We start from the raw sequence: 25,931 nt of genomic DNA, 5'->3' as shown, positions 1-25,931 counted from the left end.
GATTTGTACCAGCACTTCCAGTTGATGAATTATTTTTATTTTGTGCCCTTGTTTGAGACAACCTAGGACCCTTACGAGGAAGTTCAGGTGAGTTTTGATTAGGTCTTTTCCTAGAGTTTCCAAGCGGAGCCAAAGAATGCCCCTCGCAAGGGTCGTTAGAGGCGTTATCGTCAGTTGGCAAGAGAGCGAATGGGTTTTCGGAGATAAGTGGAACAGCTCTTTTAAGCATTTCTGCGTAAGAGCGTCTGGAGCGATCTTTGGCGGATCGCTTCAGTTTATCCGCGCGAAGTTTGTACGTTGGGCATGTCAAAAGTGCATGCGGATTCTCCCCACAGTAAACACGCTTCTCAGCGGGCCTACTGCAAGTATCATCCGCATGGCGTTTCCCACATTTACCGCACCGTTGCTTGTTGCTACAGTAGGTGGCCGTGTGACCTAGCTGCTTGCAATTGGAACAATTCATGACCCGCGGTACAAACAGGCGCACAGGTAGACGAGCTCCTCCCACTTCAACGTAGCTCGGAAGTGCAGATCCGGCGAAGGTTACGCGAAACGAGTCTGATGGATAGTAATTCCCATCTTCGATGGACTTTGAGTGCAATTGCTTGCACTCCAAAATCTTAACTGATTGAAGGTTAGGGTCCTTAAAGCGGCCAGCCCCATCATTCATCAGATCATCGACAGTTAGACCCGCATCACTTACCACACCGTCGATCTCCACATCACGAGAGGGGATGTAGACGCGATACTCCAGCGTAAAGAGGCTATTGCTAACGATATCATTGCCCTGTTTCAAGTCAGTAACGACTACGCGCAGTTTATCTGACTGAACCTTTTTAATCTCGGTTACGGCCGAGTAACGTTTTGTCAGCTCCCGTGCAACAGTTATGCTGTTTAACGGTTTATTTTTGGGCCGAAAGTATACCACCCAAGGACCAGCGGATCCATCCTGGTAAACCTTGACTCGGGGGGGCTGTGAGACATTGGGGGAAAGTGGGGGAAGTGGATCGACCATAACATTATCTGTCTCAGTATCAGATATACGTTCTTCTTCCCCATAATATTCGTCTTCGGAGGGTGATCCTTCTGTTTGTTCCATTTTGTTGCGGGAGCAACACGCTCGACCGCACTGTTTAATTTAAATCAAAATAAAAAATCAAAAACAATAAAAAAGAAAAAAATCGATAAGAAAAGTAAAAAACGAAACACTTCACCAGTTGGTTCCTGACGAGCTGGTAGGTGAATTGATCCTTCGTTTGTTTTATCCGTCACCCGCGTGACCTTCACACAGTAGAGAGCTGATATAGCTCGTCTAAACAAAGCCGTCTTTCAGGTAAGAAAACTGTTTAGTAACGCACTTCACTGCACTACCTTCACCGATATCGCAGGTAATAATTATCACTCGCGGGACTGTTTATTAGTAATGCTTTACTGCAGTCTCTGCCACAGCAAGCACCTTCGTACTACCGAAAAAACTAAACCACACCGGAGAGAACAAAAAGCACTTGTTTCTCGGTACACGTTCGGTTACGAATGAGCTTAATGATCCTATTTGTGAAAACGGTTTGAAATAATGTTTCACTACAGCAAGTTATCGGAAGAGCGATATTTCCAACTATGAAATCTATTCATTAATATAGAATGAGAGTTTTGGGCACGGTCGCATCGCTGGAAGTGTGTAAAATGATATTTGTGAGAACTCTCCCAGTTACCACTATTGCCGATAGCGAGCCGTCCGAAACATTGGCGGTTTACGGCCGGTTCACTTAAGCTAAAGTTGATGAATACTTTTCACAATATTTTGGCAATGAATCACATTACGTCCTCATTCCCATTGTTACAAAAAATCGAGCATGTAATAACGTGCCAGGTCAATGCGTTTGCAAGAAGAACCAACACAACATAAGACCCGATAACGAAGTTGTATCAAAGTTCTACATCTTATAACGTAAATGTGTTATAAAATTTTGCGAATCACTCTGTCCGTGATAATGTTCCTGACGTTTTATAGCACATTTTTATCTCATGTTGCAAATGGGCTTTCTGGACACTGACTTATTCACATTTACCGCCACTGTGGTGCATATGAACTACATTATAATGCCTCAGGCCATTAAATCCCAAAAATCTTAACAAAACTTCCCATATTAAAATACGTCGGTTGTCCTGCTTAAAGTTGTTGGGAAACCGGAGGAACAGGTTACACAGCGGAATGTCCAAACCGGAAAGAAACCGAGCTAAGGACTTGCGCTACGGCAGAAGAAAAATAAACGCGTCAATAAACGAACTTTATTGGGAAACGGTTAGATGTGGAATGACATGGAATAAATTACTTGCATCACTGTGCTTGTTAGTTTTTCTGCTCTCCTTTACTCGTGGCCGTCAGTAGAGTCAGCCCAAAGTATTCAGTGGCGGCGGGTGAAAATATCGCCCCCACCAACACTCCTCCTCGATGTTTTCATCCTACTTCAGTAGACTAGGAATCTCATCGACCGTACCATGAAACGTCCAATTGTAGCAAACAGTTATCTTTGCCGCGTAGTCAGCTTGGTTTTTCTGCAAACTGTATCCGTAACACTTGTTAGACTCCATCCAATAATCGAAATTGTCGTCCTCGCAGTCAAAATACTCTTCATCACGTTCTGATGTTTCCGTGTGTGACATCGTATCTTCTGTGGTCTTTGTTACATTCCTCATTAACAGCTCCTCCTGACTCCGAACATAATCGTTCTTCACTCCGACATCCGGTAGATTTGATTTTTCCGCAAGAGTCTGGGAGACTCCGTAGAACCATAGCAATTTTCAAGGATGAATCCAACTCTTGCCCCGCACACTCCAGGCGATCGAAAAGCTCTTCCAACTCAAAAAGATGTTTTTCCATTCCCGGTCCTTCAGAACGTCCGTCGACCAGATTCAAACTGCAAATTCGCTTCAAAAGCGACACACGTGATGTCATGGTAGCCTTCTTGTGATACTCCCTCAATTTGTTCCAAGCATCCTGTGCTGACGTTACGCCCTTCACCAAATTCATCTGGCTATCCTCTATAAATAATACGATCGTTGCCAGTGCCTTCTGGTTTGCCTTCTTCCAAGCCGAGGTTACTGGATCCGGCTTTAGATCCTCAACTGCGAACCAATAGTCATGGCGTGTCAACAACATTTGCATCCGCACCTTCCAAGTCGAAGACGAATGGCAGAGACGTGCGGAGCGATCGGTGAGTTCCAATTTCGGTCCTTCAGAACGTCCGTCGACCAGATTCAAACTACAAATTCGCTTCAAAAGCGACACACGTGATGTCATGGTTCTCGTGATACTCCCTCAATTTATTCCATGTCATTCCACATCTAACCGTTTCCCAATAAAGTTCGTTTATTGACGCGTTTATTTTTCTTCTCTCCTTTACTCGTGGCCGTCAGTAGAGTCAGCCCAAAGTATTCAGTGGCGGCGGGTGAAAATATCGCCACCACCAACAAAAGTAACCGGCTCGCATTCAGTGAATCAACTCCACTTCACTTTGTAGTCGGTTTCTTTCGCTCTCGGTGGCGTTGCTTAGGTGAAAACACATTTTGCACATACACTATAACAACATATCCATACAGCGTGAATCCTAGCAACGATCAATTAGCAACTGCTACCAACTTTACGGGCCTGATGGAAACGCAGACCGTAAGATTTGTTTGTCAAGATTGGCGCAACTGAAGGGACCGTGCTCCTTCAACTACTTCAAAAGATCTAGTACACCGCGAGCCATAGAATTTTGAGCGTTTCCTCGTAAGTAGGTAGTCTTGATTAGTCTCTGATATTATAGTAGGCGCCACCGTACAGTTGATTGCCTGTATAATATCAAGTGGAGCGCATGAAGTGTTATCGGTGCATTTTCGCAATGTAATGCCAACAAAAATAAAACTTAATTTTCGTTTTGCTAAGCATTAGTTGTCAACTTGTTAATTCAGTGTTACGCCAGCACTTTATTAATATGTGTGAGTTTGTGCTGAAATGCGTAATGATGATATGTTACGGAAACATACGTATAACACGAATACTACTTCGTAGACTGAAACGTTTTCAGTAAGAATTTTGGTGTTTGCCAACTGTGAAATTGTCAAAAAAATATCACAAAAGCAAGATCGCAACTACATTTCAACAATCTCTGCAGCATCAGCAACCAGTTCGAAACATTAATGAACATGTAGAACAACATAAATGACCATTTGTTGACAAAAGATGTTATGAAATAACCTTGATGTTATCTATGTTCAACCAGTGCAACAAGAATAAACTTTATTGTTTATCCCTCGTTGCAACATAGTTCGGACGATTGAAACTACATTCGTGATTCACTGGTTGATCAATTTTTAACTGGACCACGTTTTTGTTGGACCTCCGCTAGTTGGACTGAATGTCAAAATTTCGTGTCAAATTCACTTTGACAATCAAACTGATAATAATTAGAGATGCGAACAGATGCATTTTCGGTTCAACTAGGAAATCAAATTCGTTAGTTGGACAGAGGGTGTGGCCCAACCAGCAAATCACGACTGTAGTTTCCAAGATCCCTACACAATAAAAACATTATATGTAGCCTATGTGCGTTCAACACTAGAATATTGTAAAATAGTTTGGTCGCCTTTTTCAGCAACGCATGCAAACCGGATAGAATCAGTACAAAAGCAGTTTTTGATGTTCGCTCTTCGTAAACTAGGTTGGACTGGACTACATTTACCATCTTATGAAGCACGGTGCATGCTAATTGACATTCAAACCTTGAAAGATCGTCGTGAATTTTCTATGGTATCATTTATAAACGACATTGTATCACATCGTATTGATTCAACTATTATCGAACTATTATCGAAACTAAATTTTTATGCTCCTTCTCGACAACTACGTAACCGCAGCATCTTTTGTACAATTCGCCATCGTACTAATTATGCCAAGTTTGGCCCTTTAAACCAAATGATGAATATTTACAACAAGCATTTCGAAAGCATTGACTTCACTATGTCGAAAACAAAACTAAATCTGCAGTTTAAAGTAAACCAAACTTTTAACTACAGTTAAGTTAGTTTAATAATTATTGTAAGAAACCGGTCTACATCTGATTGATGACTTGAAATAAATAAATAAATAAATAAACAAATAAATAAATAAATAAATAAATAAATAAATAAATAAATAAATAAATTAATAAATAAATAAATAAATAAATAAATAAATAAATAAATAAATAAATAAATAAATAAATAAATAAATAAATAAATAAATAAAAAAAATAAATAAATAGATTTGCTGCTTGGGGTACTCTCTCCGTAGAGTGTATTTGGTTTTGCAACATTATATGATCATTGCTGTTTTGTACCGTCCACATTTAGTTGTAAATTAATCTTTATTTTCGCGTTTGGAAACGGCTTTTTTCGTGTAGGTAAGGCAGACAAATTTTGTTTTATAGTTTTGTATAAATAACTTAGGGCTTAGGTAGGCCCTGCTCTTCTCTCGCTGCAAAAATGTGTTGAGCATGCTGAGCCCGCAGGGATGACAGCTATACGGCGGTGCGATTTTTGGTGTTCGTTTTGATTGTACTGGAAGTCGGCTTTCTAAAAACCAAGTAGATAATAAGCTAAACATGTAGTTTTCGGACCACGGAGAGGGCGACGTCGTGTGCTGTTGAAGTTTCGTCGTTTTCTAGCTGGGGTAGTCCAGTGTGTGTGGGAAAATCTTTACGACAAAGTGCCGGCCGTGGTTCGGAAATTAGTGTGCTGGTGCTGGATCGCCGTTTGTGGGAAGCCAAATACCAAAAAGCTTTCGCTGAGCCCGCTAACCGCAAGGAATCCAGACACCAATCCACCGGGTAGGATAAGTCTAACGAGCTTTGCTCTCCTCCCCAGCATAGTGAACAACAACTCCTCCTGGAAAGAACACTGCGCTGTCTCCCGGGTGAGTGGGGGGGGGGGGGATAAAGAATCCACTGATTCGTTACCAACGTCGCTAGAGAGCCAAGCCAAAAGTCAAGGACCGCTGCCAGGGCAACCCACAGAACTTCTTCGGAGAACGCGGTCGTTACAATCCCGGCCGATCGGAATAGACTACCCGGCTTTCCGCCCACAATCGTAGCAGCAGCAGCGTGGGGATTTTGGAGGAGAAAATAAAAATCAGTAAACGTTTATATTTGTTTATATCCTACCCATTTAAATATATTAGTTAGAGCAGTGTCTGCTATCTCTATTCAAGGCATTAGGTCAAATGGTAGGGTGAATAAAGGTGAATTGTACTCCACTTTTTGTTCCGCTCAAACGGAAATATTTTACATTTTTCAAACCAGATTTTTTATGTTACTCCTTCTTAGAAACGAAGCAAGGCTGCTGAGGGAAAGTGAGGCAATATCGCCATGTGGGGCGAGTTAAGCACTCCCGTTTTCCAAGAGTCTAGGAACAGTTTTCGATTTTTTGTTCGCACGAGTGCTCCGTCATCACCACTAGATGATGTAATACTTCAATTGTGATATAAAACAAATCTTAAATCACAAAAAATGCAAAAATCTGACGGGATGTCAAAGAAACGAAAACGTTATTAGATTCAAGCTATATGAAATAAGCATTTGCATGACATGTATGCATGAAAATGCATACATATCCGTAATATTTAACGTCTTTCTAACTACTTCAAACAAAAAATAATTTAACAAGACTTTATACTATGCTATATTTCACCCTAAGGAGGAAAATTTGGTAAAAACCAAAATTTCTCGCTAGGGTGAAAATTTGTTGGTAAAAACCAGTCTTTGTACAGGAGGGCACAAATCCTTATTTCATACTGTGTTGCGTTTCGGCTTCGCCTCATCAGAAATCAACACTAACTTAATGTCGGAATAGATTAGCGCCAGCTTGACGCAAATCCCTTAAAACTAAAACACACTTTGTGTTTCAATCGAACGACTGATCAAACGTGATGTCCCGTTCGAGCAGAAGTTCTGTTTATGCCGATGAGACACAGTGAAACCGAAACTTGTCTTGGCTTAGCACGCCTATGCGAAAGCACTATGCTATATTTCACCCTAAGGAGGAAAATTTGGTAAAAACCAAAATTTCTCGCTAGGGTGAAAATTTGTTGGTAAAAACCAGTCTTTGTACAGGAGGGCACAAATCCTTATTATAAGAAATATATCATAGTGCTTTCGCATAGGCCTGCTAAGCCAAGACAAGTTTCGGTTGCACTGTGTCTCATCGGCATAAACAGAACTTCTGCTCGAACGGGACATCACGTTTGATCAGTCGCTCGATTTTTTTTTGTAAAACATTTATTGTCCTGATTGTTACAAACTAGTTACATGTCACATAAAACATATAATTAGCTATGTTCTTTTCGTTTGCTGGAATACTTGTCATATACAATAACATTGTAGAGAATGCTTGGAGAATATGCTGGCGAGTATGTCTGGATTGATTTTGGAAAGCCGGGTATATCCAGTCCTCCTGGTGAAGTTGTGAAAGCCGTCGATCTAGAGCCAGGAAAGCGTTACGTTGAAATGTCCATATGGTCCTGTTTTCGCTGCATTGGAATATGTGATGGTCGATGGTGTCTGTCGGCCGGGGTACTGGCTGCAGTTGGAGTCCGCTCTCCTGTTCATTTTATGTAGAAGCTCGTTGGTTAAAATTTTACGATGCGCCACTGAAAACCACACTGATCGTTGGCGTGAGCTTAATTGCTTCGAGTGTATGTTTTTGAAAATTTTCCTCCAATCGCGTTGTGGATTTACCCTGATTATTTTGGGCTCCTTCAGCTGTTTCAAAAAGTAGTTGTGTATTACACTAGAAGAAGGTTCCCTAGCTATTTCGTCCGTTAGGAATGCTGTCTCTTTGACCACAGTACGGATGTGCTCATATTTTCTTGGAATGCATGAGAGATTTGGAGGGTTTGCGTTGTGCTCTAGAAACCCCCACAAAAAGGGTAGATCTGAACCGATTTTCATCATGCGGTTTGTTAGTAGGGCCTTGGCTTTAATAGACGGCGAGTGTAGGTTTAATCCTCCTAGACGTTTTGGTAGAATTACATTGAAGAAGGTGATGCTCTATGCTATCCGTTTGATCAGGACAAATACTGCAATCGGCGTCGGCTCGTCTATTCATTTTGTAGAGTAGCTCGTTGGTAATTATCTTGCGATGAACAACTGAATACCACGCAGATCGTTGATCCGATTTTAACAGCTTGGAGTGGATGTGTCTAAATACTTTCTTCCAGTCGCGTAGTGGATTCTCCCTCACTATTTTCGGTTCCTTCAGTTTAGGAAGCTGCAGTATATTATACTGGAGCTAGGCGTTCTTGCGATTTCATCAGTTAGAAAAGAAGATTCTTTCACCACTGTTCGAATGTGTTCGTATTTCCGGGGTATGGCCAGTAGATTTAGGGGATTGGCGTTGTGTTCTAAAAAACTCCAAAGAAAAGGTAGATCTGAAGCGATTTGTATCATTCGATTTGTCAGCAAAGTCTTGACTTTGATCGGTGGTGAATGTAAATTTAACCCTCCTCTATCTTTAGGAAGTATCAGCGTTTCGAAAGCTATCCTGGTCCACCTTTTCCTATACCATAGAAATGATCCAATTCTCGAGATAAACTTTCCACTATGCTTGTTTGGAAGTGGAATTACAGATGCTGTGTACCATAGCTTCGATGTTATGTAAGTATTTATCAAAATGACTTTTTGTACGAGATTCAGATTTCAAACGTTGTTCATCCACATGCACGTTTGGAACCCTCGTAAAACCGCAGCCCAATTGCGGTCAACTATGTCGGAGAAGTCTTCAGCAAAATGTATTCCGAGGATTTTCACTGTGTTTTGTATCTGCAACCACTCATTTTGTGGTGTCAAGTTTATCAAACCGATCCTTATGGCTTTAGTTTTCTGGGTGTTTATTCTTGCCCCAGAAACAAATCCGAATGCTTCAAAGGTGTTTAGAACAGCTCGCACCTGATAGTCACTGCCGAGAAACATAGAAATATCATCAGCGTAGGCGTTCAAAACAGCATGTGGAAATTCTCTGTGCAGTTTGTCGTACCGATCTCTCTATTTTTATTTCATTTCCCAGTTTTCCATTGATAAGCGCCTTTGAAAAACTGTTGTTTGTACAGTACATTAGAAGGTTAACCAGATCAGGATTAAAATTCATTTTTGCCATTGTGCTTGCCAGGAAGTTGTACTCTACCCTATCAAAAGCATGTTCGAAATCAAAAGCAATCAGCAGTGCATTCCCACGTCTCGCTTTCAGTTCACAACAGCGGTCAAGTATCCGAGCAGTGGCTTCAAATATGTTACGCTTCCCATTGGAGCATTTTTGATGTTTTGATAGCACCAATGGGAGCAAGGGATTAATTTTGTTTTTAATTATTCTAGCGAATATTTTGTAGTCCACATTCAGGAGTGAAATCGGTCTGAAAGCTTTGACGCTGTTATCGCCCTTTTTTCCTAGCAAGCACTAGTACTCCATCAAAGAATTGTTTAGGAGCATTAGAGGACATTGCTTCGTTGATGACAAAAGTAAACTCTCTCTCAATCACTTGCCATGCCTTCAGGTAGAACTCCTTTGGCAAGCCATCGTTGCCGGGTGATTTCCGTGAGCTGCTCGATTTGATTGCTTGTAGAATTTCGCCTGAAGAAATTTCATCCATTACTCGCTGATTATCCTCATTTTCACTCGGTATGCGCTGTGTTGGGTTGAAGTCGTCGTTCTCGACCGGGTGCGTGGAAGAGTATAAGCTAACAAAGTATTCTTGCACACTCTGGTGTATTGCATTTGGCTCTCGTATTGTATCATCTCCATTCTGCAGTATATTAATCGAGGTTTCGGTTCGTCGGCTCTTCTGGTTTGCTATGTGAAAAATTGATGTGTTTTCTCCTGCTATGTATATTTCGTTCCAGCACCGCCTGCGATGTGCATAGCTACGCTGTAAAGAGAGCACCCGTCCTTTAATGTGATTGATTGTTTCCAGTTGACGGGGATCGCCATAATACCGATCATATGCTGAACGAAGTATGGCGTAGTACAATTCCATTGTATCATGGAATGAGCGCCTTTGAATGGACGATTTCCATTTTAGGAAGGAGAACAGTTTAGGTTTCACGAATTGAATCCACCAGTCTATCCAAGTACGATAATTTCGTCGATGCCTTGTCCAGTATCCCCATTTCACGTGCAGTTCCTCAATGACCGCTGGATCATCAACCAGGCTTAGATGCATACGCCATATTCCCCGACCAGGTGGATTTCCAAGTGTTGGAAGAACAGTGCGAATTAGGTATGCTTGTGGTCTGAAAAAAAGTTAAAGGGTTGTGTACAGGACAACCACGGTGACATTAAAAATGTAGCTTTTTTCAAGAGCGTGCAAATGAATTTTATCTATCACACATATCGCCTCACGTTCTTGCTCACTCGCCTGATTTCATATATTACAATTTCCTATATACCCTCCCCATTAAAACATTATTTATTGAAGGTCTTTTAACGGTAATCTATTAATTAACCAAGTATCTCACTAGGTGATTGGCATTATTTGGCTGATCCATCTAGTAAAAATAGGCTGGTCTGTCCAGAAAATATATTCAAAAGAAAAGTTCCATATTGAGAACTGTGATGAGGAAGCCCACGCCCGCCAACGGAAATATACAGATTCTCCATGAAATATGAAATTTCATTTTCCATTTAAATTTTCAATAATGTACTAATGAGCTTAAGTAAACAATCTTAAGGTTAAGTATTTCTTGATAGATTAGTGGTGGAAAAAAGGAAATTATTTGATAAATTACATTGTTATACAACGTTCGCACTACCAGTTAAAACGGGTTTTTATGCTGTCTTGGTGACATTTTTCTTGTTGCTAATTATTATTACATGTTATAATTCTGTAGTGTAAACATTGTATTGTTGAACCAATTCTGCAGCGTTTTATGTTATATAGGTGTTTTATGTGGTAATAGGACTGACATAATTATATCTTCAGTACAGCGGTTTGTTTCATAATTTAAAACAGATTTTTTTAAATTTAAATTAATATACCCAACCGTTCTATTTGTTGTAAACTTTACAACGCAATTAGAACTGTGTTTTAAATACATGGGGTAGGACAGATACTCTGACTGGATAAACTGGGAAAACAATTTTCAGTCCAGTAACGCTTAAGACATGGCTTGAATTTGAATCGAAAAATAACACCCGCTTAAACTGCTGCTGGGACGGTAAGTTCTCTTTTCAAATTTTCCGTTTTGTGCAGTACCAAACCAAAGTGTTTGAAATTAGAAAACAAAAAATTCTGCTGGGAATGTGATTGTTTCCGATGCAATTACACTCAGGTTTTTTTACGCAGGGGATACAGGCCGTGTAAATGAAAACCGCGTAAATTTCAAAAAACGCGTAAATGAAAACCGCGTAAATTTCAAAATCCGCGTAAAAAACCTGAGTGTACTCTCCTATATAAAATACTACGCTACTGAACAGTGCAATAAGTACAGAAGCACGTTGTCAGATGCCTTACTGATAAAAAACATATAACCGAAATATGAAACATGTGAAAACCAATAGGCTCTTTACCCTACGCAGCTACAAACCGCCGTAAACATGGATTAACAAGTTACAACGCACACGCATGCATAAAAATAAATATATTTTTTTCAAACGCAACACTCTTAAGCAGCACACACCGTATTGAATTAAATTCAAACCACCCCACCCACCCACTTTGCAAATCATTCTGTGACACCGTGCCGGTACCCGAAAAATCTGTACACGGCCACCGCTGCCGAAAATGCATAGCATCTACCGCTTATTGTAGCGCCCAGACGCTGCAGCCATGATCCTACCCGTTCGACATAAGAACAAAAACTGATTCAAACGTGTACGCGTCACCTCTATTTATAAACTAACCGTATATAGTTTAGTCGCTTAGGTGCGAGTGTGTGCAAATGCCAAAGTTTCCGAAAACCGACAACGCTTATTGCATCGCCCGGAGACGATGTTGCTCGTATGGGATGAGAGCAACAACTGATTTAAACAGACACGCGTCGCTTCTATTTATGACTTTTCGTGTTTCATTGTGGCACTAAGCTGCCCTCTATGGACGGCTGTGTCTGAGAAATCTGCCTCACGAATGGTAATTTTTCCGTTTTTCGTGAACTTTTTAATTTTACCAATTTCCAAAAGTCTACTTTTATTGGGGAGATATTGAATTATTACCAATATTTAAGTTAGGTGATTCTGAATCGGTTGGTGCATGAATGATTAAAATCCAGTCTACACCTGAGGCATTCATGAATCGTATGCGCGTTTGAACCAGTAGCATCTTTTTGGTTTACTACCAAATTGAAATCACCACAAGTGTTCGTAGCATTATAGAAGTAGTATGGTAAAACTGCGTTGTAGAAATTTTCCCTTGCGTTGCGATTTTGAGTCCCCGATGATGCGTACACATTAATGAAAGTTACGCCATTGATCCATGCACTGATTAACCTTGAATCCATGCTTCTGTCTACATGGGTGAAGGTGAGAAAACTTCGTGCTGCAATCGCTGTTCCTCTTTTGTGCTCGTCTATATTGTACTCGATGATGAAGCCTGGTATGTTGAGATGTATCGTTGCCACTTCTTGCAGGAATATGATATCAAGTTCAGCGGTTCGGATGAATGAATTCAGGGCGTCGAGCTTTGTCCCATTTGTCACTGCGTTCATGTTGATTGTAGCAACATATCATGTCCTCATATCAGCCATTTGATCGTTGAGAAGGCGGCTCGTTGACATGTTTGCGCCACCAGCTGAGCATTGTCACCATAGCTGCGACACGAAAACCAGCGGAGCAGCTTGAGCAGGCGGCTGGGAAAGAAAATCTTGCTGAGGATGGCAGTATCATATGTTGCTTCGGCGGGACATATACTGTCCAGAATGCTTACCGAGGAAGCTGGAAACGCGGCTGGCATATTCGTTTATGTAGAGTTTCCTGATAGCTGGCGGTCGTTTTCAGATACAACGTAAGGTTTCCCCGGCAGGACGGGTAGCTGATGAGTGCCGTTTCGGATACGCCGTGAGCTGGGAGAGGTAGAAGGAGGGAAGCGAAAGTCGCTACTTGCACATCCGTCTTGTTGATGCGGTGTTGAGACGAAGAGCTAGTCAGAATTTGTCCGATGCCGGATATTTGATAATTGTTGAGTGTAACTTCAGTAACGAAACGCTGCAGACTGCATTTTTTGTTGCCGACACGACGAATGGCAGCAGGATTCAGCTGCAACGGGTAAAGCGGGGAACGGTGGAAACTTGCTAAGGGTGGTAGTATCATTTGTTGCTTCGGCGGGACATATACTGCCCAAGATGCTTACCAGGACAGCCAAAATTACTGCTTCCAGATACAATTTGTCATTTCGGTGTTGAGACGCATAGCAGGTCGATTTTGCATCACGAACTGTGAATGTGTGCAGCTGCATTTCATTGTTGAACCGACGGGGCAGGTCAGAGGATTGCACTGTGATGTCTTTTCTGCTGCGCAGGCAGAGTGAGGAATTGCAGGACACAACAACGTCGACAGCAGCTGATAATGATCGAAGTTTGCGAGGCAGTTAATCGGTGGCGGGAGCAGGTAATAAATTTGCACTTTTTTTCTTGTTGTTATGATGAGATCGGTGAGCACCGGGTACAGCAGCAGAGGCACAAGCGAGGAAGAAGCAGTTGGCAGATTCATTTGTTTGTTGTTGCTGAGATGAGGCTGTTTCAGGGTAGTTTTTCTATTTACTGTTGGTTGCGCGAAGCCGATCGTGTGCGATGTGGATCTAGCCGTGAGTCATTCCGGGACGGTCTTTTTTCGTTGTTTCTTCTTTCATTTTCGAGAGGCGATGGTGATCTTTATGAACTCAATGTACTGGTTTTGATTTTGTCTGCAGTCGGATCGTCGCTTTCGTCTGTGAAGCCGGCAAATGGACTTGTAACGTTCACGATTTGACAATCGTTTGCAGTTTGGGATGTACTGGTTGTTTCTGTTTGTTGCTGATTTCTGTTCTCTGGTGTGCTTTGGAATGGCTCGGCCACCATAGCGGTATCACTTCCAGCCAACGAGATATTTGGTGGTGAGATGTGCCCTTTTTTAAGCCTGCGGAGCCAGCAGTGTTTGGTTGACGAAAAGTCTGCTGCGAGAGTGACCGACCGTCGCCGTTTTTCACGATTTCGGCCAGAGTTAAACGACCGCTGACGCTCGGCTTCAGAGATTTTGCATACTCAGAGCACTTTTGAGCATAGTGAACTCGTCGATTGCAATGTTTGCATGTGGCGACTTGACCTTTGTAGGTTATAAGAGTCATAGTCGTGTCCACCATCACATATGACGGTATCGGTTTTGCAAGTTTCATGCGCATAATTCTCACTCCATTTGGTACACCAGGGAAAAAATCTTTCCAGACTTCATCGCGGATTGAGATAGTTTCACCATACTCACGCATCCGGTATGCTAGCTGTCGGTTACTTGTGCTCGGGCGGAGGTCATGAACTCTAACCTCAATAGATCCATCTTCCATTGACAGTGGAATGCTGTAGGATTTTCCATCGTGTTCTAGCTGGTGTTGTACTCTTGTACAATGTCCTGTGCTGTTTCGTTAAAGAAAAAAAAACTATTACAGTTGTCTTCAAAAAAACGTGTGCTCACGACAACAGTTTGCTGTCCATTCAACAGCAATCGGTGAGTATACATCACAACAATAGGTGGGGCGTTTTATCCGGTGATGAGCTGTTGTGAATGCATGAATAATTCTGCACGCACACATAGTTTTAAGCCAAGCTAAAAACTAAGATAGGAAGTATAATATTCTAGTTCGATCAAATTCGACTGTTTCTAATTGGTTGTAATGCTATTGGTAAAAGTGGGAACATACATAAAAATAGCTCTTTTGAAACTGTATATATTGTTGTTTTGCAACTTATTAAAAATATCAAACTAACTTACTGCCCATAAACGCATAAGAGTCCCATGTGTATTTATGTCGAAAACGAGTTATCCGTTGGATTGTATTCTGTATCACCACTGAATAACACTGCACAAATAAGATTACCGGGTTTGTTCAGAAAATATCAAAAAAAATACCAAAACATGGTTGTCCCATCCATTTGGCTCAATGGATGGGACAATCTTGAACAGCGTTTTTCTCGGCTTGCTGTTTTGACATTAAAAACGTCTTACTCCACTATCTGGGGCTAGGTGTCATTCTAAAATCTAAACTATCTCCCATGTAACGAAACTATGTAAGGTTTGCACGCTTATAACTCCGATATTACTAGATGGATTTTAATCATTCATACACCAACCGATTCAGAAACACCTAACTTAAATATTGGTAATAATTTAATATCTCCCCAATAAAAGTAGACTTTTGGAAATTGGTAAAATTAAAAAGTTCACAAAAAACGGGAAAAATACCATTCGTGAGGCAGATTTCTCAGACACAGCCGTCAAAAGAGGGCAGTTTAGTTGCTCAATGAAACACGAAAAGTCATAAATAGAAGCAACGCATGTCCGTTTAAATCAGTTGTTGCTCTTATCCCACACGAGCAACGTCGTCTCCGGGCGATGCAATAAGCGCTATCGATTTTCGGTAACGTTGGCATTTGCACACACTCGCACCTAAGTGACTAAACCATATACGGTTAGTTTATAAATAGAGGTGACGCGTACCCGTTTGAATCAGTTTTTGTTCTTATGTCGAACGGGTAAGATTATGGCTGCAGCGTCTGGGCACTACAATAAGCGGTAGACGCTATGCATTTTCGGCAGCGGTGGCCGTGTGCGGATTTGTCGGGTACCAGCATGGTGTCACAGAATGATTTGCAAAGTGGGTGGGCGGGGTGGTTTGGATTTAATTCAATACGGTGTGTGCTGCTTAAGAGTGTTGCGTTTGAAAAAAATATATTTATTTTTATGCATGCGTGTGCGTTGTAACTTGTTAATCCATGTTTACGGCGCTTTGTAGCTGCGTAGTAGGGTAAAGAGCCAATTGGTTTTCATGTTTCATATTTCGGTTATATGTTTTTTATCAGTAAGGCATCTGACAACGTGCTTATGTAGTTATTGCACTGTTCAGCAGCGTAGTATTTTATATAGGAGAGTACACTCAGGTTTTTTACGCGGATTTTGAAATTTACGCGGTTTTCATTAACGCGTTTTTTTAAATTTACGCGGTTTTCATTTACACGGCCTGTATCCCCTGCGTGAAAAATCTGAGTGTAATTGCATCGGAAACAATCACATTCCCAGCAGAACTTTTTGTTTTATAATTTCAAACACTTTTGTTTCGTACTGCACACAACGGAAAATTTTAAAACAGAACTTACCGTCCCAGCAGCAGTTGAAGCGGGTGTTCTTTTTCGATTCAAATTCAAGCCATGTCTTAAGCGTTACTGGATTTAAAATTGTTTTCCCAGTTTAACCAGTCAGAATATCTGTCCTACCCTATGTATTTAAAACACAGTTCTAATTGCGTTTTAAGGTATACAACAAATACGGTTGGGTATACTAATTTAAATTTTAAAATAAATCTGTTTTAAATTATGAAACAAACCGCTGTACTGAAGATATAATTATGTCAGTCCTATTACCACATAAAACACCTATATAACATAAAACGCTGCAGAATTGGTTTAATAATACAATGTTTACACTACAGAGTTATAACACGTTTTAATAATTAGCAACAAGAAAAATGTCACCAAGATAGCATAAAAACCCGTTTTAACTGGTAGTGCGAACGTTGTATAACAATGTAATTTGTCAAATAATTTCATTTTTCCACCAATAATCGATCAAGAAATACTTACACTTAAGATTGTTTACTTAAGTTCATTAGTACATTATTGAAAATTTAAATGGAAAATGAAATTTCATATTTTATGGAGAATCTGTATATTTCCGTTGGCGGGCGTGGGTTTCCTCATCACAGCTCTCAATATAGAACTTTTCTTTTGAATATATTTTCTGGACAGACCAGCCTATTTTTACTAGATGGATCAGCCAAATAATGCCAATCACCTAGTGGGATACTTGTTTAATTAATAGATTACCGTCAAAAGACCTTCAATAAATTATGTTTTAATGGGGAGGGTATATAGCAAATTGTAACATATGAAAACAGGCGAGTGAACAAGAACGTGTGTCGATATGTGTGATAGATAAAAAAGCTATATTTTTAATGTCACCGCACAGTGGGACGAGCCCGGACTTAAGTCCATATATGAAGGTTATGCGATATTCTCAGTAGTATTTTTCTCGTATCAACTGAGCCATTAGAGACATTTTCGCGAGATTTTAGGTGATTTGAATGCAAAATGAATTTTTGACAGCTTTTTGAAGGGCATAACTCAAGTGTTTTTTGCATTATTTGACCATAGGAACTACATACGGTTATTCTCGTTTTTCAAAGAAACGGTTGATTTTATGAATTGCGTTACTTCACCAAAATAATCCGTGTGATAAAATTACATCGTAAAATCGCCAAAAATAAGTCACTAGTTGGTTTAGTCAGTGTTTAGATAACTGTTTGTCATGAATTTTTATTGAATTCGAACTTCTAAAGCGATAACAACAACGACGCCCGTGAATGCCCGCGATCACACTATGCTCATTCGAAAGCTTTTCATTTTCTCTTTAAAATGAGCCTATGCTAGTTTTGCGAAAACTTGCGATAAGCAGTCAAAATTTGAAAAAACTGTGAATGGAGACGCATGGTTATTACTGATATTTAATTTGAATATTCACTTTATGACTAGAATAATGACACTAATTTATGCACAGCAATAATAGCATTTAGAGCATGATCTACAAGGGTTTTACTAGTGATCAAGAGTAAGGAGCCGAATGGGAAGTATGGTTTTTAAGTGGTAAAGGAATTAAGAATGTTTAAAATTCAGTCAATATTTTCAACCATCTGAAATGTGTCATAAAATGTTTCATGAACTATGTTTGCTAACTTACGCAATAACTGTCAAATTGAGTGAACACAGTTGAGTTCTAGTCATTTGATAAGACTTTTTTTTCGAGTTTGCATAGCGCTGATATAGCTTAAAGGTATGCGATATTACCCTAATAAAATAAGACCATTTTTAAATGAACCATTAACGCGAAAAAAGGATTTTGGATTTATTTTAATTTAAGGTATGAAATAAGCAATATAAGCAACTTAAAACACACCTGCGAAAACAAAATCGTTAACCATCTTGTTGATTAGTGAATGTAATCAATATTCCACTAAGACGCTCAAAATGTTTGTTGTGAAAATGAAAAAAATGGAGTTTTCATACAAAGTAACCCACTAATGAATTAAACGTTCCAAAATTAATCGATCACATCTTATTTCATCCTTAAAAATAATATAGTCATTTCTAAAGCCACATAATGAGAATCAATTCGTTTCAATACGGAAAATAAATTCCAAAATTACAATTGAAAGAAATCTTTATAAAAGACAAAATATTTACTTTTAAGCCACTCTAATAAATAGTAAAGTTAATTTCTATTTTCTATAACCAACATAAGAATTCAGCGTACAAAAATGTCTTTAAAATTTTTTTTAACCTTCACAGCAAAATAATTATTTTTGAGCCACCCTAATGTATAATAATTTTTTTTGCAGATATTAATATCAAAAACGGTTTAGCACACGAAAATTAATATACACAAATTTTAAGAACGATTTAGAAAAAAAAAATTTTTTGAGACACCCTAATGAATAGTAAATGTTTATTTTTGAAATGTTTTAATATCGAAAACGAATTCAGCGTACCAAAATTACATAAAGACGTCCTATATGAACCGATACGGAAAAGTTTGGACTTTAGTCCACCTTTTGTTCTAAGTCGTGCCACTGTGCACCGTGGTCGTGTCCTGTACACAACCCTTTAATTTTTTTTCAACATGGGACTCTTATGCTGTTATGGGCAGCTTAGTACGTTGATTTCATAACACGACACTATTATGAGTCATTTTTATTTTTTAGATAATTCAGGAATCCTGGGAATTGAAGAGGAGCATTTTGCCCCGGTGGGGCGTATTACACCCTTTTACCCTAGTGGGGTAACCCGCTACTTACAAGGCATACTGGAAATAACAGTATGAATCCAACACTACCACGTTTTCAAAAGGCAATGATCTCTTTTGAAGATTTCCCTTCAACAAAAAAAAAACAATAATGCATTTTAAAACTTACAACTTACCTTCTAGCGTACAGGATACATTTTCGAGTTTATGAATTAAATGCATTTTTTTAGCGTGGATATCAATTTCCAGAGAATCTATGATCTGCGAAAATAAAAACATATTTGTGAACTGCTGAAATGTAGTACAATAAACAAACAAACAACATACCTGATCTCGATATTTCGTTACGTAAATGAAAAGCTCCTTCAACGCTGCAATAACATCAAATTCATCCTGTTGTTGAACTGAAAGCTGTTGCATGGCAGTACACATATCTTGATCGCTTATTTGGGTCAGGTGTGCAATTTCTGCGTAAAAGTTAGCAACCATGTCACGGTACTGAGGCAAATCCTTAAAATTTAAACCAGAATGAAAATATGATACATACTACCTGGCTATACAAGCATAATAAATAACTCACTTTAGCAAAGAGCAGTTTGTTGGAAGGCGAATCTTTCCCCAGTCTATATTCCGTTGTTGAACAGGCGTCCATAAAGGTTTGGGCAATAACGCTAAGGCAAGCATCAACGCTGGGCGATTTGTTAATGTCGAATATGAAGTCAGGATTTTTAATAAAATTTACCCAAAACCTCAAAGGCAAGCTATAATTGAAACGCGGTAATTGTATAGCGACTATTTAGTAATGTTAAATATATACCTGTTGGATTTCCAGGCGTGCACTACATCTTGATCAACAATTCCGTGACGCTTTGCAGCTTCATCAAGGATGTCGAAGATCCACTTGACAGCAGGTGGCAGTACACTACTTACTGTTAAAATTGTCCCAAAAAAATCATCTACAAATTTTTGGATAGTACCTTTGGTTGCCAACAACCGCGTAAGAAATATTTCTGGTATGGCTTTATGAGTTCTTTCCTGCCCACTTTGTTGTTGACCCAACAATGATTTTTCATCAATTGGCTTAACCAAGTGGTATATTCGAGCATGTTGTTGTGACTGTTGTTGGAAGTTCAGCAGTGATCCAGGATGATGAATCATGTCACCATTTATGGAAATGTGAGATGATGAGTTATTAATATAATAACAATTTGGATATGGCTGCTTGTTATTAAAGTTGTTGTAGTTGTCGTTCTGTTTAATGACGAGAGACATTACTGCAGATTCTTTAATACCGTAGTGAGCAAGCGTATTGATACGCTTCCAACCACATATTGTTTTGGTTGTTAAATCTTCATCCTGTTGAATATAAAAGAATATTTTTCATAAAATTCTTGAACAAAGGTCTTAATACTTACTTGCAAAGTTAAGTGCCCACCTCGGCCATGACGCCATTCCAGTTCAAGGTCATGAACTGATGGTCGCATAGAGAATGGGGTATTTTTGAACAATGCGTCGAGAATTTTTGATTTCACTTGAGTAATTGTATCACAGTCTAGAACTTTACATTGTATCTTTTCGTCCAAATCATCTTGTATTATGTGTAAAGTTACAACACTATGAGAGATCTGCTCACGAAGTAAGCGTTCTTCACTCAACGAATATCGCGCATCGTGTGTAACTGCATCGACTAACCCCTTTTCGATTTGATGTTTGATTGCTTTATACAACAGAAAGAGAGAATTTCCACTGTACTCTTTCAAATAATCATACATGCATATTGCCATGTAATTTGTTAGCATTTTTTCTACCACACTCTCCGTTCGTCTAAGCATCAATTGGGGATGTTTGGTTACCACAGACTTATCAATCAGTCGCAACAATAAACATTTTAGCACATCTGTGGCATAATCCATTTTGTTCATAAGCACTATCATAAGCAACGATGCCACATTTACCCTACAATACAGAGAAAAAAATGAATTAAATTTCATGTGACATATTCTTCGACTTCACGAATACAAGTTGGAACCAGGGGTGGCATTCCGCATCTCGATTCGAGTGACTCGATTCGAAACGTTTTGAAGTAGTTTCGACTAAATTGCGGCATTGCGTATTGGCGATTCTACGTTGAAACCGCTCGCAGATAGCGCTGGAAGGAAAGTGTTGCTGATTTTATTCTGTTCTGTCATAGTGCATATATTTTATGTAAACATTGGTAAAAAATGACTTTTAACCACCAAATTACCGATCAATTTGTTGATAATTGTTTATGAAAATGAAGGAAAACCATCATTTTATAAGATGATGAGTAAACATCTTGCGAAAAGAGTGTAAAACATAGTGGTTTCTAATATTATTCGCAGAGCTATATGCGCGCTGTTTCGAAATGTAATTTGTTGAGCACCGTAGCCGCCGCAACAGCATTTCCCGTTCGTCCTAAGTTAAGCCAAACCTTCATGAGATGGTGTAAATTCATGAAACTCTCCAGATCAGGCGAGGAAAGAATATATCCGGCTAATAGGAAAGTGTCAGCTTTGTATCATGCACAGCCGATCCTTCTCTCCGATAGTCTTCACTGAATCTCCTACGTAGTTCAAAATATGAAGTAGTTTGACATTGGTACTGATTGGGTCTCGGTTTCGAGTTGGAACTTTATTTATGGAACGATTTTTTATAACCACATAATACCCCGATTACATTTCGAAGAAATGTATAAGTGAAATAGTTGCAAATGGCTGTAATTGCAGAATAATTGCAAATAAAACTAAATTTCTTACTCGTTTCATTCAAATTTTGGCAGTGGTAAGCTTTTTCCGAGAAGATAATGAAGATTTTGTTGTAAGCTACGACTCACTTACGGGTGAAAAAAAGCAAACTGTATCACTTTGCCAGTTCATGAGCTGAATCATACACTAAGAAAAATTATATGGTAACATTTACCATATGAGGAGGTTAATTCGACTTTTCGAGTATAGTGCTTTTTAACCGACTATAGTATCAGGTCACTTTAACTATATGCATGTTCAAGTTTACTATACAAGAGCTCTTGACCACAATAGTACTATTGAACATTGTATTGTAAGCAGGACCATTATAAGTGGGATGCTCGCCGTAACAATGTGCATCGTTATCTTGACCTAGAACTGTTTGTTATAACTAAACCAGGAGAATGGGATGTTTTACCAGTTTTACCATGCTTTATGCATAATAGTCAAATTGAACACTCTGTTGTATGAATGACCATTAAAAGTGGGATGCTTGTTATAACAATAAGCATAGTCATCCTGAGCAGGGCCTGCTTGCAATAACTAAAACCTTGGGGTTTTGACATTTTTCCTCTAGTTATTTTAAAAAGGGATATCACTGTTTCGGAAATGACGAGGGTGGATAAAAGAAAGATTGAGCCAATCTTGGTTTTTGAAAGCATCCCTTAATTTATTGATGATACACATTTTTTATAAAAATATGAATCGTCTCAGCATCCACATTTCAGCCTCCTTTTCTGATTTTACGCTTAACTGAAAAATCGAAAATTTTACGATTTTAAAACATCGTTATTGAATTAAATTGAAGTATGTACTCACATAGTGCAATAAAGCAAAGCAAATACTTAGTAATACAGTCCCTTGCGAAAGATGACCTTCTGTTTCGTAAGACTTCAAACCGGCTCTTAATGTACAGACCTTTTGTGAGGCTAGTGCTACGCCTAAATTTAGCTATTAAATACCTTTCCTAACTGGAACTCTATCATACAACGGCTTATGATGCTATCGCCTTACCGTAATATCACAGAGATAATATAATTGCAATAGTTAAAAAATTAAAAATTAAAAAAAATGTGCGCCGAAAAACACGCATGTATGTTATCTATACATTTTTTACTGCAATGGCCGCATCCTGCAGTAATACTTAATGGGAACGCAAACATTTAAGAGTTTTGTGGTTGTTAGTAATACAAAGCATTGTCAGCTGAAAATCACTATACGCAGAAGCTGCTTTCGACAACGGTAAAGTCCACATAAACGGTGTATATAGTTATTTCATCCTTTACATTCTTATAACAACTATACATTTAGTGTTCACGACTTATTAATATATTGTGCAGAGGATAATCAAACGAAAAGTAGTTATAACAATGGCACTGGTTACATTCAAGATGTTTACCATGTTCATATTTTTATTTTTACTTTAAGTTTAATAGTGATTCACACTATTCCATTGTCAGTTTTTAGATGATAAATATTGTTGGAGTGAGCATGTTCAAATTGTCGTAAATAACAACAGCATAGTTGAGCGGTAATCGATTTTTGTAGTATTTTTTGCGATACAGATGTTTAGTATTACCGATCTCATGGTCATTACTGCTATTTCGGCAAATAGTTAAAACAACTACGAAAGTCTGGTCACAGATACCACAGGTTTTTTCTCAGTGTACACTGAGAAAAAACCTGTGGTATCTGTGACCAGACTTTCGTAGTTGTTTTAACTATTTGCCGAAATAGCAGTAATGACCATGAGATCGGTAATACTAAACATCTGTATCGCAAAAAATACTACAAAAATCGATTACCGCTCAACTATGCTGTTGTTATTTACGACAATTTGAACATGCTCACTCCAACAATATTTATCATCTAAAAACTGACAATGGAATAGTGTGAATCACTATTAAACTTAAAGTAAAAATAAAAATATGAACATGGTAAACATCTTGAATGTAACCAGTGCCATTGTTATAACTACTTTTCGTTTGATTATCCTCTGCACAATATATTAATAAGTCGTGAACACTAAATGTATAGTTGTTATAAGAATGTAAAGGATGAAATAACTATATACACCGTTTATGTGGACTTTACCGTTGTCGAAAGCAGCTTCTGCGTATAGTGATTTTCAGCTGACAATGCTTTGTATTACTAACAACCACAAAACTCTTAAATGTTTGCGTTCCCATTAAGTATTACTGCAGGATGCGGCCATTGCAGTAAAAAATGTATAGATAACATACATGCGTGTTTTTCGGCGCACATTTTTTTTAATTTTTAATTTTTTAACTATTGCAATTATATTATCTCTGTGATATTACGGTAAGGCGATAGCATCATAAGCCGTTGTATGATAGAGTTCCAGTTAGGAAAGGTATTTAATAGCTAAATTTAGGCGTAGCACTAGCCTCACAAAAGGTCTGTACATTAAGAGCCGGTTTGAAGTCTTACGAAACAGAAGGTCATCTTTCGCAAGGGACTGTATTACTAAGTATTTGCTTTGCTTTATTGCACTATGTGAGTACATACTTCAATTTAATTCAATAACGATGTTTTAAAATCGTAAAATTTTCGATTTTTCAGTTGAGCGTAAAATCAGAAAAGGAGGCTGAAATGTGGATGCTGAGACGATTCATATTTTTATAAAAAATGTGTATCATCAATAAATTAAGGGATGCTTTCAAAAACCAAGATTGGCTCAATCTTTCTTTTATCCACCCTCGTCATTTCCGAAACAGTGATATCCCTTTTTAAAATAACTAGAGGAAAAATGTCAAAACCCCAAGGTTTTAGTTATTGCAAGCAGGCCCTGCTCAGGATGACTATGCTTATTGTTATAACAAGCATCCCACTTTTAATGGTCATTCATACAACAGAGTGTTCAATTTGACTATTATGCATAAAGCATGGTAAAACTGGTAAAACATCCCATTCTCCTGGTTTAGTTATAACAAACAGTTCTAGGTCAAGATAACGATGCACATTGTTACGGCGAGCATCCCACTTATAATGGTCCTGCTTACAATACAATGTTCAATAGTACTATTGTGGTCAAGAGCTCTTGTATAGTAAACTTGAACATGCATATAGTTAAAGTGACCTGATACTATAGTCGGTTAAAAAGCACTATACTCGAAAAGTCGAATTAACCTCCTCATATGGTAAATGTTACCATATAATTTTTCTTAGTGTAGGTGTCGCATGACTAATTTTGGCTTTGCCGCAAATTGCCAATTGGCGATTTGCGGCAAAACCAAAATTAGTCATGCGACACCTATGATTCAGCTCATGAACTGGCAAAGTGATACAGTTTGCTTTTTTTCACCCGCAAGTGAGTCGTAGCTTACAACAAAAACTTCATTTTCTTCTCGGAAAAAGCTTACCACTGCCAAAATATGAATGAAACGAGTAAGAAATTTAGTTTTATTTGCGATTATACTGAAATTACAGCCATTTGCAACCATTTGGTTCATACACTTCTTCGATTTGTTATCGGGGTATTATTGTGGTTAAAAAAAATCGGTCCATAAATGAAGTTCCATCTCGAAACCGACACCCAATCAGTACCAATGTCAAACTCCTTCATATTTTGGACTACGTAGGAGATTCAGTGATGACTATCAGAGAGAAGGATCGGCTGTGTATGATACAAAGCTGACACTTTCCTATTAGCCGGATATATTCATTCCTCGCGTGATCTGGAGAGTTTCATGAATTTACACCATCTCATGAAGGTTTATCTTAACTTAGGAGGAACGGTAAATGATGTGCGGCAGGTACTGTGCTCAACTAATTGCATTTCGGAACAGCACACATATAGCTCTGCGAATAATATTAGAAACCACTATGTTTTACACTCTTTTCGCAAGATGTTTTCTCATCATCTTATAAAATGATGGTTTTCCATCATTTTCATAAACAATTATAGACAAATTGATCGGTGATTTGGTGTTTAAAAGTTATTTTTTTACCAATGTTTACAGAAAATATATGCACTATGACAGAACAGAATCAAATCAGCAACACTTTGCTTCCAGCGCTATCTGTGAGCGGTTTCAACGTAGAATCGCCAATCGCATTCGACCAAGCGTTCAAGCTTCCCACTGAGACGTCCAAAAAATTGTT

The 25,931-nt window shown here is 38.8% G+C and overlaps 1 protein-coding gene across 1 annotated transcript in view; it reads right to left on the bottom strand.

Annotated features, from left to right (window-relative positions):
* Window positions 1-25,931, bottom strand: part of LOC131688832 (plexin-B) — a 695,949-nt gene that overhangs the window by 10,074 nt on the left and 659,944 nt on the right. The window contains exons 9-13 of the mRNA XM_058973381.1: window positions 20,457-20,997; window positions 19,859-20,397; window positions 19,622-19,802; window positions 19,369-19,551; window positions 19,218-19,302 (exon numbers count right to left, since the gene is read on the bottom strand). Of these exons, the coding sequence (XP_058829364.1) occupies window positions 19,218-19,302; window positions 19,369-19,551; window positions 19,622-19,802; window positions 19,859-20,397; window positions 20,457-20,997 (1,529 nt within the window). The remainder of the gene's footprint in view (window positions 1-19,217; window positions 19,303-19,368; window positions 19,552-19,621; window positions 19,803-19,858; window positions 20,398-20,456; window positions 20,998-25,931) is intronic.

Source organism: Topomyia yanbarensis, chromosome 3 (genome assembly GCF_030247195.1).
Source record: "Topomyia yanbarensis strain Yona2022 chromosome 3, ASM3024719v1, whole genome shotgun sequence".
NCBI lineage: Eukaryota > Metazoa > Arthropoda > Insecta > Diptera > Culicidae > Topomyia > Topomyia yanbarensis.
The sequence above is the reverse complement of the archived record's forward strand: the minus strand, read 5'-3'. Positions and strand labels throughout refer to the sequence as shown.